We start from the raw sequence: 12796 nt of genomic DNA on the forward strand, positions 1-12796 counted from the left end.
CAAGAGGAATTGTTTGTGTGTGCTGTTCAGCTGCAGCAGCTTTTGTTGCCACGTTGCAGCCATCAGGCGAAATGATGAAAAAGCCATTGCATACTTTCGTGCGCAGACCGGAAATGCAAGCAGCAGCCGCCGGAAATGGAAATGAAAACTGCAAGCGGCAAGTGGAAAGCGGCAAGCGGCAAGCGGCAAGCTTGGCAGGCAACCAACTTAAATTGTAAACATAAAACTATGCTGCGAAATTGATTTGATTAAAGGCAGTACGTCAGGTCCTGCATGCCAAATAGGAAAACACACAAATATTTCCTGGCCAGTCGAAATTGAAATACTCTTTGCTAAACTACAAAGCGAGAAAAGGGTATTTCTCTTCTGCTTTCAATTTGAAATACCCTGCAGATTCTATGCGAATTTTATGTACGTTCCTTTACTTGATATTAAAAAAAAAAGAAACAAAATTCGATGTTTTTCTCATTTCTTTTCTGACTCCCATCACTGACTCCCATCTCTGGTCAGTGCTCCCATTTACCAAGAAATATTATATATGATATATCTGATCGTACAGTCAATTTTGATAGCAATACTATAAATGTTATATCACATTACTAATCAATACTCAATAAGCCTATAATACGAAAGCAAGGCTCAGCTAAGCTTATTTCTATTCAGTTGCCTACTTAATTAACTAAAATCTAAAATTTCTATACATAAGATGAAAATAAGGTTTTTCTTTGAGGCAACTGTACTCAAGTGTGAGCACATTTAGCTATTAGGTTTATTGGATACTCTACCTCATAACAATTGAGCTCCGCTTGATTGGCTTTTACTTACACAAAGAGCACGGCTGCTGCAGCTGCTGCCGCAGCGGCAGCAACATGGCGATACTGTTACGTGGCGGCTGCTGCTGCCGCAACGGCTGCGGCGGAGGTGGAGCTGACCAGATGCTGGCCATGATGGTGACTGTGATGGTGATGATGATGCTGGTGATGGTAGGCGCCGTTGCTGCTGCTGTGCGCCGGCGGCGGTGTTGTGGGCGTGGCGGAACGCGAACGCTGCTCATGATGCCCTTGGGCTGTCAACGTGGCCACGGTCGTGACCGGAGTGGGCGAGGCAGCTGATTGTGCGGTGCCATTGCTGCTGGCGGGACGCGATGATTGTTTCTGATGCGCATGCTGGGATGCTGGCTGGCCGGCACTTGTTGGGCTGGGCGGCGTCCGGCTGAGGGCGAGCGGTTCGGGTGTCGGCGGCCGTATCTGTGTCAGCGGCAGATGCGTAAAATGGGTGCCATAGCGCTCGATGCTCGGGTAGGTCAGGTACATGGGCCCTCCGCTCGTATGCAGGCCAATGGTCATGGGTGTGTAGTAGTTGTAATAGATTTGCGCTACAATTCGATTTATTTCTACACGCGCTGTGGAGACGAACAAAATGTCATATCAATAAATTATTGTGAAATATGGTCACCCTGGCGTCGTTAGATGGCGCCACACAATCACCAGCAGCTGCTGCTACTGCATTGGAAACAAGCTGATAAAGTTATTTCAGTGCGATTTCAAATATGTATGTAAATATATGTACATGTATATAGCTTACATACATACATACATATGCGTGCGCCCTAGCACGTAGACGAGTTTATTACTTATATCGTTAAATTTCGCTGGGTTTTCACACTTTTCAGCACATAACTTATAAACTATTGAAGCCATAACATTAACTATGCCCGGGCACTAAAAGTCTATGTCCCGGACCAAGGTACCCATACACAAACACACACACACATACATAGATCGCTATGGCATGCACTTTATGTGCAACCTTCGCACACACACAAACACACACACAAACAGACGCTCACACGTACACAATGAACCCATTCTGTTAAGCCCAACCCCCGTAAGAGGCAGAACCTTTGTTTGCCGCACCCAACACCTCGCATTCAGCCCCAGCCCCAGCCTCAACCCCCACATTGACTTATCTATGTGGCAAAAACTTTTCAAAATTTTACTGCTTGCTGCAACATCAAAATGCCAAGTTTTTACGATTACGTTTCTGCTGCTGCTGCTGCTGCAATTTTACTTAATTTTAATGGGATTTTTTCTTCCGCCAACTGCAGAATGCATTAAACAGAGCCCAGCCAGGCAGGCACACGGGAATATTACGCACGAGTGTGCCACAGGCCAGGGCCTGGCCCAAACTAAAACTAAACGTCATACGCACATACAGAGAGATGTACGTGGACTTTAACCTAGCATTTATGTATTTGACCAAGGAACCTGGCTAACAACTAATACTCATACTAATGCCAGTCCGAAATAAAAAGTCGTAAACTCTGAACAAGCCCGTACATTAAAATTTTTGCAGGGTTGGGATTAATTAAGTGAGTGCATCTTGAACAGCAGTTCAAAGCTCTGTGAGAAAGCATTCGGGTAAAAGTTCGTTTATTTTTATCTATTGGACTCAGATTTTAGCTCACGACTGTTAAATTCATATTGTTCAGATAAATTTAAATAAAAAGGTGACCCCGTGCCATGTTTTACAAACTCCAAAATTAAAGGTGGCCCCATTGATTTTATGGCGCAATTCACTAAGTGGGCGGCGCAGCCAACATAACGCTTAAGGCTGCCACACTGTTCACAAAAATAATTGTTATTTATTGCTGTAAACAATTTTCACAAATATACAAATATATGTATATTTTTATATATATGCAAATTTAAAATTTTGTAAATAATACAGCCTAAGCTTAATTTTTAAAACTTTAACGTTTTGAATGTGATTTATGGACAATGTGGCAGGCCCAACTTGGTCACACATTCAGGACATGTGGCAGCACCAAATTAGTTGATCGCGCGTATTCCGTTTAAAGTGTTGTGCTATTATGTTTTGAATTAAAAGTGGAAATAAGAGAAGGTAAGTTCTAGGAATTTTTAGTGTTTCGCCTTGTTAAGCTTCGCCGTGCCTCGCAGCCATTTTTAATCAGCACGTTTGCAGGCCACAAAACCTTGGCAATAACTTTACGCTTCACTGGGTTAGCAGGCGACAGCGGATGACAAAAAGGAGCAACAGCAGCAGCAGCTGGAACAGCTGGAGCAGGAGCGGCAATCAGCTAAAGCTCGGCCAATTTAATGGAAGTAGCCATGTCCAGGCCACATTTATGACAAACTGGCTGCTTAGTATGAAGCCAGAAAGCAAAGCAGTCAAGGAGTTGCCTGCAGTCAGCACTAATATATCACGACTCGCTTTCTTTACACATACGCTACACACATATAAATACACTGAGAGAAATGCAGTTGAGTAAGTAGACTATCAATGAAACAATTAATTTAGAGCTACAATGTGAACATAGACTGACAAAACGAATCTTGTACACATTTAAAAATATGTTTCTTATTGATTTGCAAGCAAATTTCTCTGAGTGCTGAGATATATGTATACACATGTATGTATATCTGATGTCTGGCATTAGTTGGGGCATGCCTGTTACTTGTCGAGCCGTAAAATGTCAGTAGCATGAGTACAAGTGCTGTATTGGCCCTGGCCGTTGACGCTGCACATTTTTTACGACCCGCCCACAATATGAAGTCGTAAAGTTGAAATTTTTCGCTTCCTACTGCCGTTGCTGTTTGTCGCTGCAGTTCCTGATGTTAGCAGCGTTTTTCTATAGTATTTAATAAGCATTGGCAAATAGAACCATGTCTTCCCCTTAATACTCATTTTTGTTTTGCTCTACTGTTAAGCTGAAGGAATTTGGAGTATTCGGTCCCGAGGGCAGGGTTAAAATACTTGCCACATTATGAGCTGCCCGTCTCTCTCTCTCTCTCTAGTTCTCGCAAAAAGTCTATTTTATGGGTTTACATAGCAAAGACAGGGCTTAAAAATATGACCGAAACAAGAATGAGAAATGTGTCATAAAACCTGCCGTAAGCTGACTCATTTGCCTAAATGGGCGTAAAAAATCATAAATAGTGTGAGCAAAAGCAACGAGCTGTGAGCAATGGGCTTACGAAATGTCAGCAACGAATAGAGAGTTCAATAGATGGGAGTAACTATAACTAGAAGATAAAGAGTTATCTAGTAGGAAGTTTATGTTGAATACAAATTTATCAAATAGCAATTGCATCAAAAAATTCTATGAACCCTTTTTATACAAATTAGCTTGATAAGCTGCCTGTAGAATTCTTAATGCTATGAACAATAGATATTAACAACTTTTCGTTTCTAAATCGCTTTCGCAATCTTTATGTATCCATCTTATACCGTCAAGCCGTCAACTGTTCAGGCATAAACACTTTTAAGCTTTATAGCGCACACATTTACACGTCGCATTGCCTATTCGAAGTAAACCCCTTTCTGCCAGTCCCCTTCGCCTACACATCTACCTACATATATTCATGGTAGACTCTGCTCCCGTCTGTTCATCCTACCTGGATGAACGTGTTTAGTGCCAGCAAACGATGCTGCAATATTATTGTAGCTACTACCTGGCAGCTTTCCCATGGAAATGCCATTTGGGGGCCGGGACACTGAGAAGGTGGGTTTGGGATTGAGCTAAGCTGAAGGTGAAGCTGAAGCTGAAGCTGGAAGCCTTTCAGTGACGGTGTTGGCAATGTCGTACATTGTTCGCATGCATTTTTCGGTTTAATGATGCATTTACGATGCCAGCAGCAGCGACTACAGCAACAAAAACAACAGCAGCTTCATCTCCGGTTCCAGTTTCAGCTCCATCTCTCGCTCGGGAAGTGAAATGGTAGGACATGTAACGGTTCTGATGAAATGGCAAACAACTTGAGAAAGCAATCGTGACCATTTTTAATGTTATACACAAAATCAAAATCATGCTATGAGCTACCTCGATACCCCTTCTTAATATATCTAATAGAGAACTTCTCTCTTAATGCTGACCATTTACTTTTGTTTAAGGAAAATATTTTTATTTTGTTTATACATAGAATTATTTTGTTTTTGTTGTTCTTCTTCTTGTTGTAACTTGGCATATGTATTATGAACTGCTTAAATCGATAACAATATTTATACATAGATTGTTGAATTAATTTATATATCGTTAGACATTATATAAACATATAATATTTAGCAAGACTGAATATCTTAAGTTCCTGTATCTTTACATGGTATAAATATTGAGACTATTTAGGTATTTTAAGCTAATGTGAATTCTCTTATTCTATTAGCCAAGATCTTATTGAACTTTGGAACTCTATAGAAAGATTTATAAGTGTGCTCAATTAGGTATAGCAAAGACCTGATAAGTGCGATTTAAATTTCAAGAATAGTATTAATGAATAATTTAAAACAGTTTTTAGATTTAAAATAAAACTTAAAAAATTAAGTAATCTAGAACTTGAATTAGGCTGGACCACATAAGCAAGGAAAAGGAAATTCTCTTTCAAGGTTATCTTATTTCATAGAGCGAACTTGCTGTGTGCTTAGATCTTAACTATAGTGCTATAAAATTTAAAACTTCCTTTTTAGATTTAACTGCTGATTGATAATTAACTTTGCTTATGGGGTTTGGTCCACCTAAACTCAGTTTAACTTAAGCTAACTTAAAACAAACCTTGATGCTAGATCTTTGAACTAAAGCTAAACAACCGTTCGAATAAGCTTTTACTAGCACATCTTAACTGTTAGAGTTGATCTGAAGATAGATGAAAGAGCATTTAACAATCAGATTTGACAAGAAGTTGCATTGAGTGGATTGGTATGTTGATTGTAGAGTAGTAGTTAGAGCAGCCGGACATCGTCATCAGTTATAGGGTATGTTGATTGAAGAGTTTAAGTGGAGACATCTTTACCAGGGTATGTTGATTGAAGAGTTTAAGTGGAGACATCTTTACCAGGGTATGTTGATTGAAGAGTTTAAGTGGAGACATCTTTACCAGGGTATGTTGATTGAAGAGTTGTATATTTGGTTTGTTGATTGAAGAGAATATCCAAGTAAAAGTTGCTCGCTTACATTATATTCGAATATATTTACAGTGGCTTTTCAATATTTAATTTATTTACTTTCTTTTTAATTTTAATTTTAAAGCCCAACTTTTTAGTTTGTTGCAACTCGCGCGCGTTTTGCAGAAGCTTTAAGCCAAATATTTAATATGTTTTTTATTTTTTTGTTTAATTTAAATTGAAGTTGACAAAAAATAATAGATTTTTATATAACTAGATAAAATGTAAGTTCTGTTAAGATTTTTACTTTTGAATGTAAAATTCAAATTGTTTAATAGAACAATTATCATCCACATTGCCGCGTTGTGTTGCGTAGCTCACCCCCGTCATAAATATTTAAATTGTTTTGACGGGAGTATTCATTGACAACATATTGGCCTATCCAGATCGAAAGATATGTAGGTAATGTGTTATAGTTATATATCGTATATATGAGCAGTTCATGAAACTTTTGGTTTTAGCTTAGTTGATTAAGAAATTGGTTTATATGGGTTTTCTCTTTTGGCTTACCCTCTTCGATGCGACGCGAAGCCTCATCTATATCGGCACCAGCATCCTTTAATATCACATACATGAGCGGCATCAGCTCCCACGGATAACGAAATTTCTCTAACAGCTTCTGACAATAGTCAAGGAAAACATCCTGACCTGCAAATAAAACAAACAGAATCGATTTACAAATGAAATTCGATGACATTAGCTTAAATCCCGCGTTCTCATGACATTCAAGTATCCGCTTGAAATTGAATACAAAGTTCGAAAGGGAAAGCCATAAACAATTTAAATCAGACCCATTCGAAATATCAACATAAATAAATAAACGCAAATTGGAGACGGAGAGCAAGTCAGAGACGGATAACGCAGCGTATACTCAACATCCATTGATATTCTCAGTTTTCAGCTGCTCGAGCGCTTTTAAAAAAATGTTATTTACGATGTTCCAAATGAGACCCTATTGAAACTGTCAGACGTGGCTATGTTGAATGTAAACATGGCGGTAAAAACGTAGGCACAAAATGAAATCAAATACAAACAATGTCTGAAGCGTTCCCATTGGCACTTCGGGCTGAGATCACCAGAGGGGTAAATAGATCGGAAGATCTTGTTAACTCTTATCAGCATGCACTGTCTGAGCACGCAAAAACGAAACTTTTGTATATGTTAATATAGGGTTTGAGTCATGCATGAAATGATTTTTTATTGTTGTTAGGTTATTACGTATAGGAAATAAATTCTTAGCTAAAAAGTTAGGCCTGCTAGGGCTGTTCAAGGCTTAACTTCGAAGGAAAGCTTTTCCAACCTCTAAAAAAGAAATGATATTGTCTCAAAATATATATATTTACTTTAAGTTATATATTAAAATTTCAGAAAGTAGAAACTAAGAACAAAACATAATATTATCTAATTCAAAACATAATATTATCTAAAATTCAATCGAAACTTTATGTATTTGTTTAAATGGCAAATTGAGTTACGTACATATATGTATATAAGTTTCATTTATATATAGAATATATATAGATATGAATGTGTATACATATAAATAGATATGTATATGCTTATTATATAAATGTAACGGTTGCTCTAATTCGTCGCTTTACTTTCTGCAATTTCTAGTCCAATCTTCGTCAGCTGCTTCGGGTTTTAGTTGAGTTTCTTCTTTACCCGCTATGTTCTCTTAATGCGCTGCCATTTTTTTTCTCTTCTTTTTACCTACATAGCAGCAGTAGCAGCAGCAGCACGAGCAACAACAATAATAGGAAGAAGACCAACAGTAACAACAACAACAGCTTGAACAAATGGCAGCTGCTGCGCTGCCGTCGTCGTCGCCGTCGTCGTCGTCATCGTTGCTGTCGTCGTCGGTAGTTTCCGTAGTAGGCGGAGCTTCATAGTCATTGGCCCGTTTTATTATGTTTCTCTCTCTTCTTCTTTTCGGCTTTGATGTGGCAGTTGTTGTTGCTGTTGTTGCTATGTTGTATGCAACTGCTGCGCTGAGTAGTTGGCGCTGTGTTGTTGTTGCTGTTCGTGTTAGTGTGGCGCACGTTTTGCATTGGTGAGCGAAGCGCCCATGCATGTATGTATGTGTGCGTGTACGTGTGAAACGTGTTTTATACTTTGCGTGTGTAGCTGTTGTTGCTGCTGCTGTTCTTGCTGTTGTTTAGTTTACATAATTTGTGTTGTATACATGTGTACTTATGTATGCATCTATACATATATGCATGTGCACATTTGTCTATGTGTGTGTGTGCGTGTATATAAACAGTTTGCACGCACTGCTTGTTCTTGTTGTTGTTATCTATCATAATCGCTGTTGTTGTTGCTGTTGTTGTCATTGTGCGCTGCCATTTTTAATTTAGTCATTAAGCCATTAGCCATTGTTGTTGTTGTTTTTATTTCATGTTTTTTTTTTTTTAGAAGCCATTGGCTTTATTTTGCATTTTATGTCTAAAAATTATTTTATTAACCGCATATAAATTTAATAAATTGATTTATTGTTGCCGCACCATAAAAAAAAAAAAAACTATTTGATTGTCCAATTAGCTAGGCCACTTTTATACAAGTTAAAAATATGTGAGAAAAAACTAGCTTAGCGCTTATTGGATTTGACATTTTAGGCGATGGAAAATTCGGTTAAAAATAATAATACTTTTAATAGTTGAATTATAATCACCAAAATTGAATTGAATGCTATATGGGAATAGTATATCTAATGATTACTAAATATATTATGCAGTTGCTCTCTTTACTTTAGAGTAACTGCTTAACTCTTAGTCGACCTACTTCTAAGAATACCCAGTTAAATGTTTCATATATGTTTATCCCACATCGATGACATCTGGACCAATTATTTGTTACATCAGTGCTGAGCATATTATTTCCATTTGAAGTGCATTTTCTTGAAGTGCGGGCTGCAGCCCGCAGATCCTTTAGACCACGCCCAGCTTATTGAATGGGTTGTGCAGTTGTAGCCAATTGATGGCACATCTCGAGTGCAGCTGCAACAGTAAGCGCCACACCCACTTATGGGCGCACATTTACAGTTAGCCAGTAAACGATGCCATTAACGCGCATAAACGAGCTGCAACTCTGCGCAGCTATATACATATATATAGATATACATACATATACATATATATCTGCACTAAACTATATATAGCACATTTATACATATATATGGTATGTATGTATGTTTTCTATATAGTTGGGTGGCTCTGCTGGTATTATTACTTTTATTACTGTGCCAAGTGCAGCTTACTCTCAATTCGATGCTTGCTGCGCTCTCTCTCACTCGCTCTCTCTCGCTCTTTTTCCCTTGGCTCTCCTACAGCCGAATCCTTTTTTGGTAGAGTCCAACATCGTTTTGCTTCTTCTATTTTTGTTGCTCCTTCGTACTCGTTTTCGTCGTCGTTTAAGTCGTTAGCAAAGTTTTTCATCGTCGTTTTTTGCGCCTTTTATGAGTTTGTATGCAACACGAAGCTGTTGCTGCTGCTGTTCGTGTTGCTGCAGCTGCTCCTGAAGCGCATCACCCGCAGAATCCTTTATATACAAAAGCTGGTGTCTCACTCTGTGTGTGGGTATGTGTGTGTGTGTGTGTGCACATAGACTTGTGCCAATTGCATGCATTACATTGCTCGGCCTCCTTTTTTTTTGTTTTTTATTTTCATACATACATATATACTTATATTTTGTAAGACCCGCCTTTTTACTGACTTTGATAGGGGCTCCATTCTGCGCAGGTTGGCTAACTGCTGCACTTGCATACATATATAAATTATGTGTACATATGTATACAATAATGTTTTGTAGATATAATTATAATTTAATTTAATTATTCGTTGGCAGAAGAGAACTTGAAATTAGAGTTCGTATTAAATTTTAAATAATATTTTAATGAAATAATATTATCATACAAATTGTAGAAATTAAAAATTGTATATTGAAATATTGTCTTTTGCTTAAATTTTCAAACCAAATACTAGAATAATTTTAATTCATAGTCAAAAATTCAAATTTCGCAAGAACTCTAGCAGTCGATGCGAAACAAGGCTAGCTTTTGTCGGAAGCTTGTTTCTAATTCTGCCAGCAGGTTGTAAAATTAACTTGAGCAATAAAAAGCGACTGGCAAATATTTTGATAAAATTCTTTTTGTCTCAATGGTGAATTTACGGAAAATGCATGACTATGAGAAATAGGGCCGTAAACCAACGAAGTGGCAATATCTGAGAATATCTGTAGATTTGATGCAGCATCCGGCTAGAGTCGGAGTCAGAGTCAGAGTCAGAGTCGGAGAACTCGCAGCCGGCAAAGTCGTAAAACGTAACAACAATAAAAAATAATAAATCGAAATATCCACAAAATGGCAACTGAAAATGTGCAGCATGCAAAGCCAAAAGGAGACGAATTGATGCAAAACAGTTCGCAGCGAGCGAGCAATGTGGCAAATGAAGCAAACGGTGGAATGTCTACCGAATCATAGAGAATATTTCGACTTGCTCTGGACTTGGGGCACACACACGGAGACTCGCACACTCACGCACACGCACACAGAGACAATTGAAATGAACTCAGCGCGGGGCATGCTGGAGCTGGGGGAAAGCCTTTTAATGAGGCTTGTGGCACTGCAGACACAGCAGGGAAAACTGATTAGGCGCCAAAGAATGGCGCAGCGAAGGCAGTGAAGCCAGCCAGAGCGGACGTCGTGTTGCAAAATGATATTTGGCCATTGTTTGGCATTGTGCAGTTGGAGTTCTTACTATATATGAACAGTAGCTTTAAAGGGTTAGCTAGCTTGCAGTTGAAGTTCTCTAGTAGACAGAGATAAAAAATTCAAGAACTCTGTTTAATAGTCAAGTATTCCATATATATATATAAATAATATGTTTGACTGGCGGATTGATTAGCTGATTGATTCCAAAAGGCAAATGCTGCTGACTGATAGCTTGATTGATACAAAAATACGTTAGAAAATGAAAGAGATAATCAGTCCATTCAATATATAGTCTGATTATCCTTAATTTCATCAACTACCTACGACTATGTATTTAGAAATTTATATGTTCTTGATTGACTGATTGACAAACTTCAGCATTTGCTCAATTGAGCATTTAACATTATCTCCATTGGGTCCTTCTTAATCATGGATTATCAATACTCATTAATACATTGAGTCTTAAAATATTAGATATGGTGTCTATGTCGTTGATTGATTGATTGAACGAATGTTTTTATATGTGGAGAGTTTGAATTACGAAATGTTTGATTGAATCCTAGCTCTTCTTATAATCAATCAAACTAACTACGGCTGGAGATAATTGTTGACTAACTGATTGACAAGTTTCGAAATCAATATGATCTAAAATTTGCTTTCAGTCCACTTCGATATGATTGAACTAAAGCACTTCAGGCTGTAAACACATATATAAGTATGTACTTCCAACTAGCTTGCATTCCGTTTCATCAGATTTCATTAGAGTGTCTTCACTATATACCATAAAATCTGTTTAGAAGTTTACACATTTGTTAATCTAGTCCCAAATAAATCAAACTGTAGAGCAGCGCACGCTCCGCCAGTTGTTATTATTAGAGCCAAGTTCTAGGAACTGTTCAGCTTTATAGTCAGTTTTATGGGAATGGTGTAAAGTCGGTTTGGCGTGCAGTTGGCCGTGGCGTTGGGTATTTGCTGGCTTTTCTATTTGGTATTCATTGGCTTGCACTAAATCTAGCAGCCACTAACGCTTAACATGGCTTTACCTTAACGTTACCTGAGTCCGCAGCTCGTAGCTCGTTGGCACCAAAGCAGTGTGCCCCATTTCGGGGCATGCGTCGCTCCCCTTTTCAGGGACAGTCGTTGTGCATTCGTCAAGAAATGCAGTAAACGCTAATAAAACTGCATGTCGCTTGGAACGCTTTTTATGCTGGATTGGGCATAAGGATGTCACGCATCCTTGGCACCCGGAAGGCGGATAACGGATGGTGGATGGCGGAAGTTGGCAATGCTTATCCTTTAGCTGCTTTTAGCCAAGTTAAGCTTGTTAAGCTTGGCACGAAAGCAGTTTTAATCTCAAAATTAAAACGTTTGTAATTTACCAGCAACTTTACGACTTATATAGTATAAAGCAAACTAAAAATAAAAGAAAATACACAAAAATTTCACTGGCTTTTGTCTCTATATCTGCATTGGCTGCGCCGTTCACGTTCCTCCCTCTCTTTCACTCACTCACTCACTCCGGTTCTCTGTCATTGTCATTTTCGTAATCGTCGTTGTCGACGTCGTCGTCATCTCCTTGTAGTCGTAATTCACTTGAACTTGTAAAATGCTCTTGGCTGCTATTCGTGCCAGCCATATTCTCACACACACACACACGCACACATCCCTACCTGGCCCTACTTTCTAGCCCTTGCTTTAGTTGTCCACATTTTTCTCTATTTTATTATCAAATATAACCAGCTTATGCTGTCAATAATTATAAAAAAGAATAATATTTTGTATTCTTATTTTGTTTTTATCATTTGCATTTTTAGTATTCCTTGTGCCCTGATTAGCTTTTATTGAGTATGTTTCTAGCAGCAGCTGATTAACTTTTGTTGGGGTAACATTTTGTTTAAACTCTTCTATAGTTATCAATTTATAGGCTTAGGGCTTATCAACAGCGAGGGTTATATACAGCAAATTGCATTGTATATATATACTTTTTATATACTATATACATATATAACTTTTAAATGCAAAACTTAATTACATTATCTTGATAACGAATAAAATATTTGTGGATTTTTATCGTCTGATGTGTTGTTATATGTGTATATGTCTATAGAGAGCGCGAGAGAGTGAGAGACA

At 38.2% G+C, this 12796-nt stretch overlaps 1 protein-coding gene across 6 annotated transcripts in view; it reads right to left on the minus strand.

The window, feature by feature from the left end:
* The window catches only part of dsx (transcription factor doublesex), a 46893-nt gene that overhangs the window by 6213 nt on the left and 27884 nt on the right, over positions 1–12796 (minus strand). For 3 of the 6 annotated variants that reach the window (XM_018111716.3, XM_089256446.1, XM_089256445.1), the window contains exons 3-4: positions 6469–6606; positions 728–1402 (exon numbers count right to left, since the gene is read on the minus strand). In XM_018111716.3, coding sequence (XP_017967205.1) covers positions 882–1402; positions 6469–6606 — 659 coding nt within the window. In that variant the 3' untranslated portion in view covers positions 728–881. Of the gene's footprint in view, positions 1–727; positions 1403–4921; positions 6337–6468; positions 6607–12796 lie in introns of those variants that run through there. The other 3 variants (XR_016196223.1, XM_089256444.1, XM_018111717.3) reach the window with 3 other exon arrangements.

The sequence above is a fragment of the Drosophila navojoa genome, chromosome 2, assembly GCF_054131105.1.
Source record: "Drosophila navojoa isolate 15081-1374.11 chromosome 2, UAZ_NAV_1.0, whole genome shotgun sequence".
NCBI classification, from domain to species: Eukaryota; Metazoa; Arthropoda; class Insecta; order Diptera; family Drosophilidae; genus Drosophila; species Drosophila navojoa.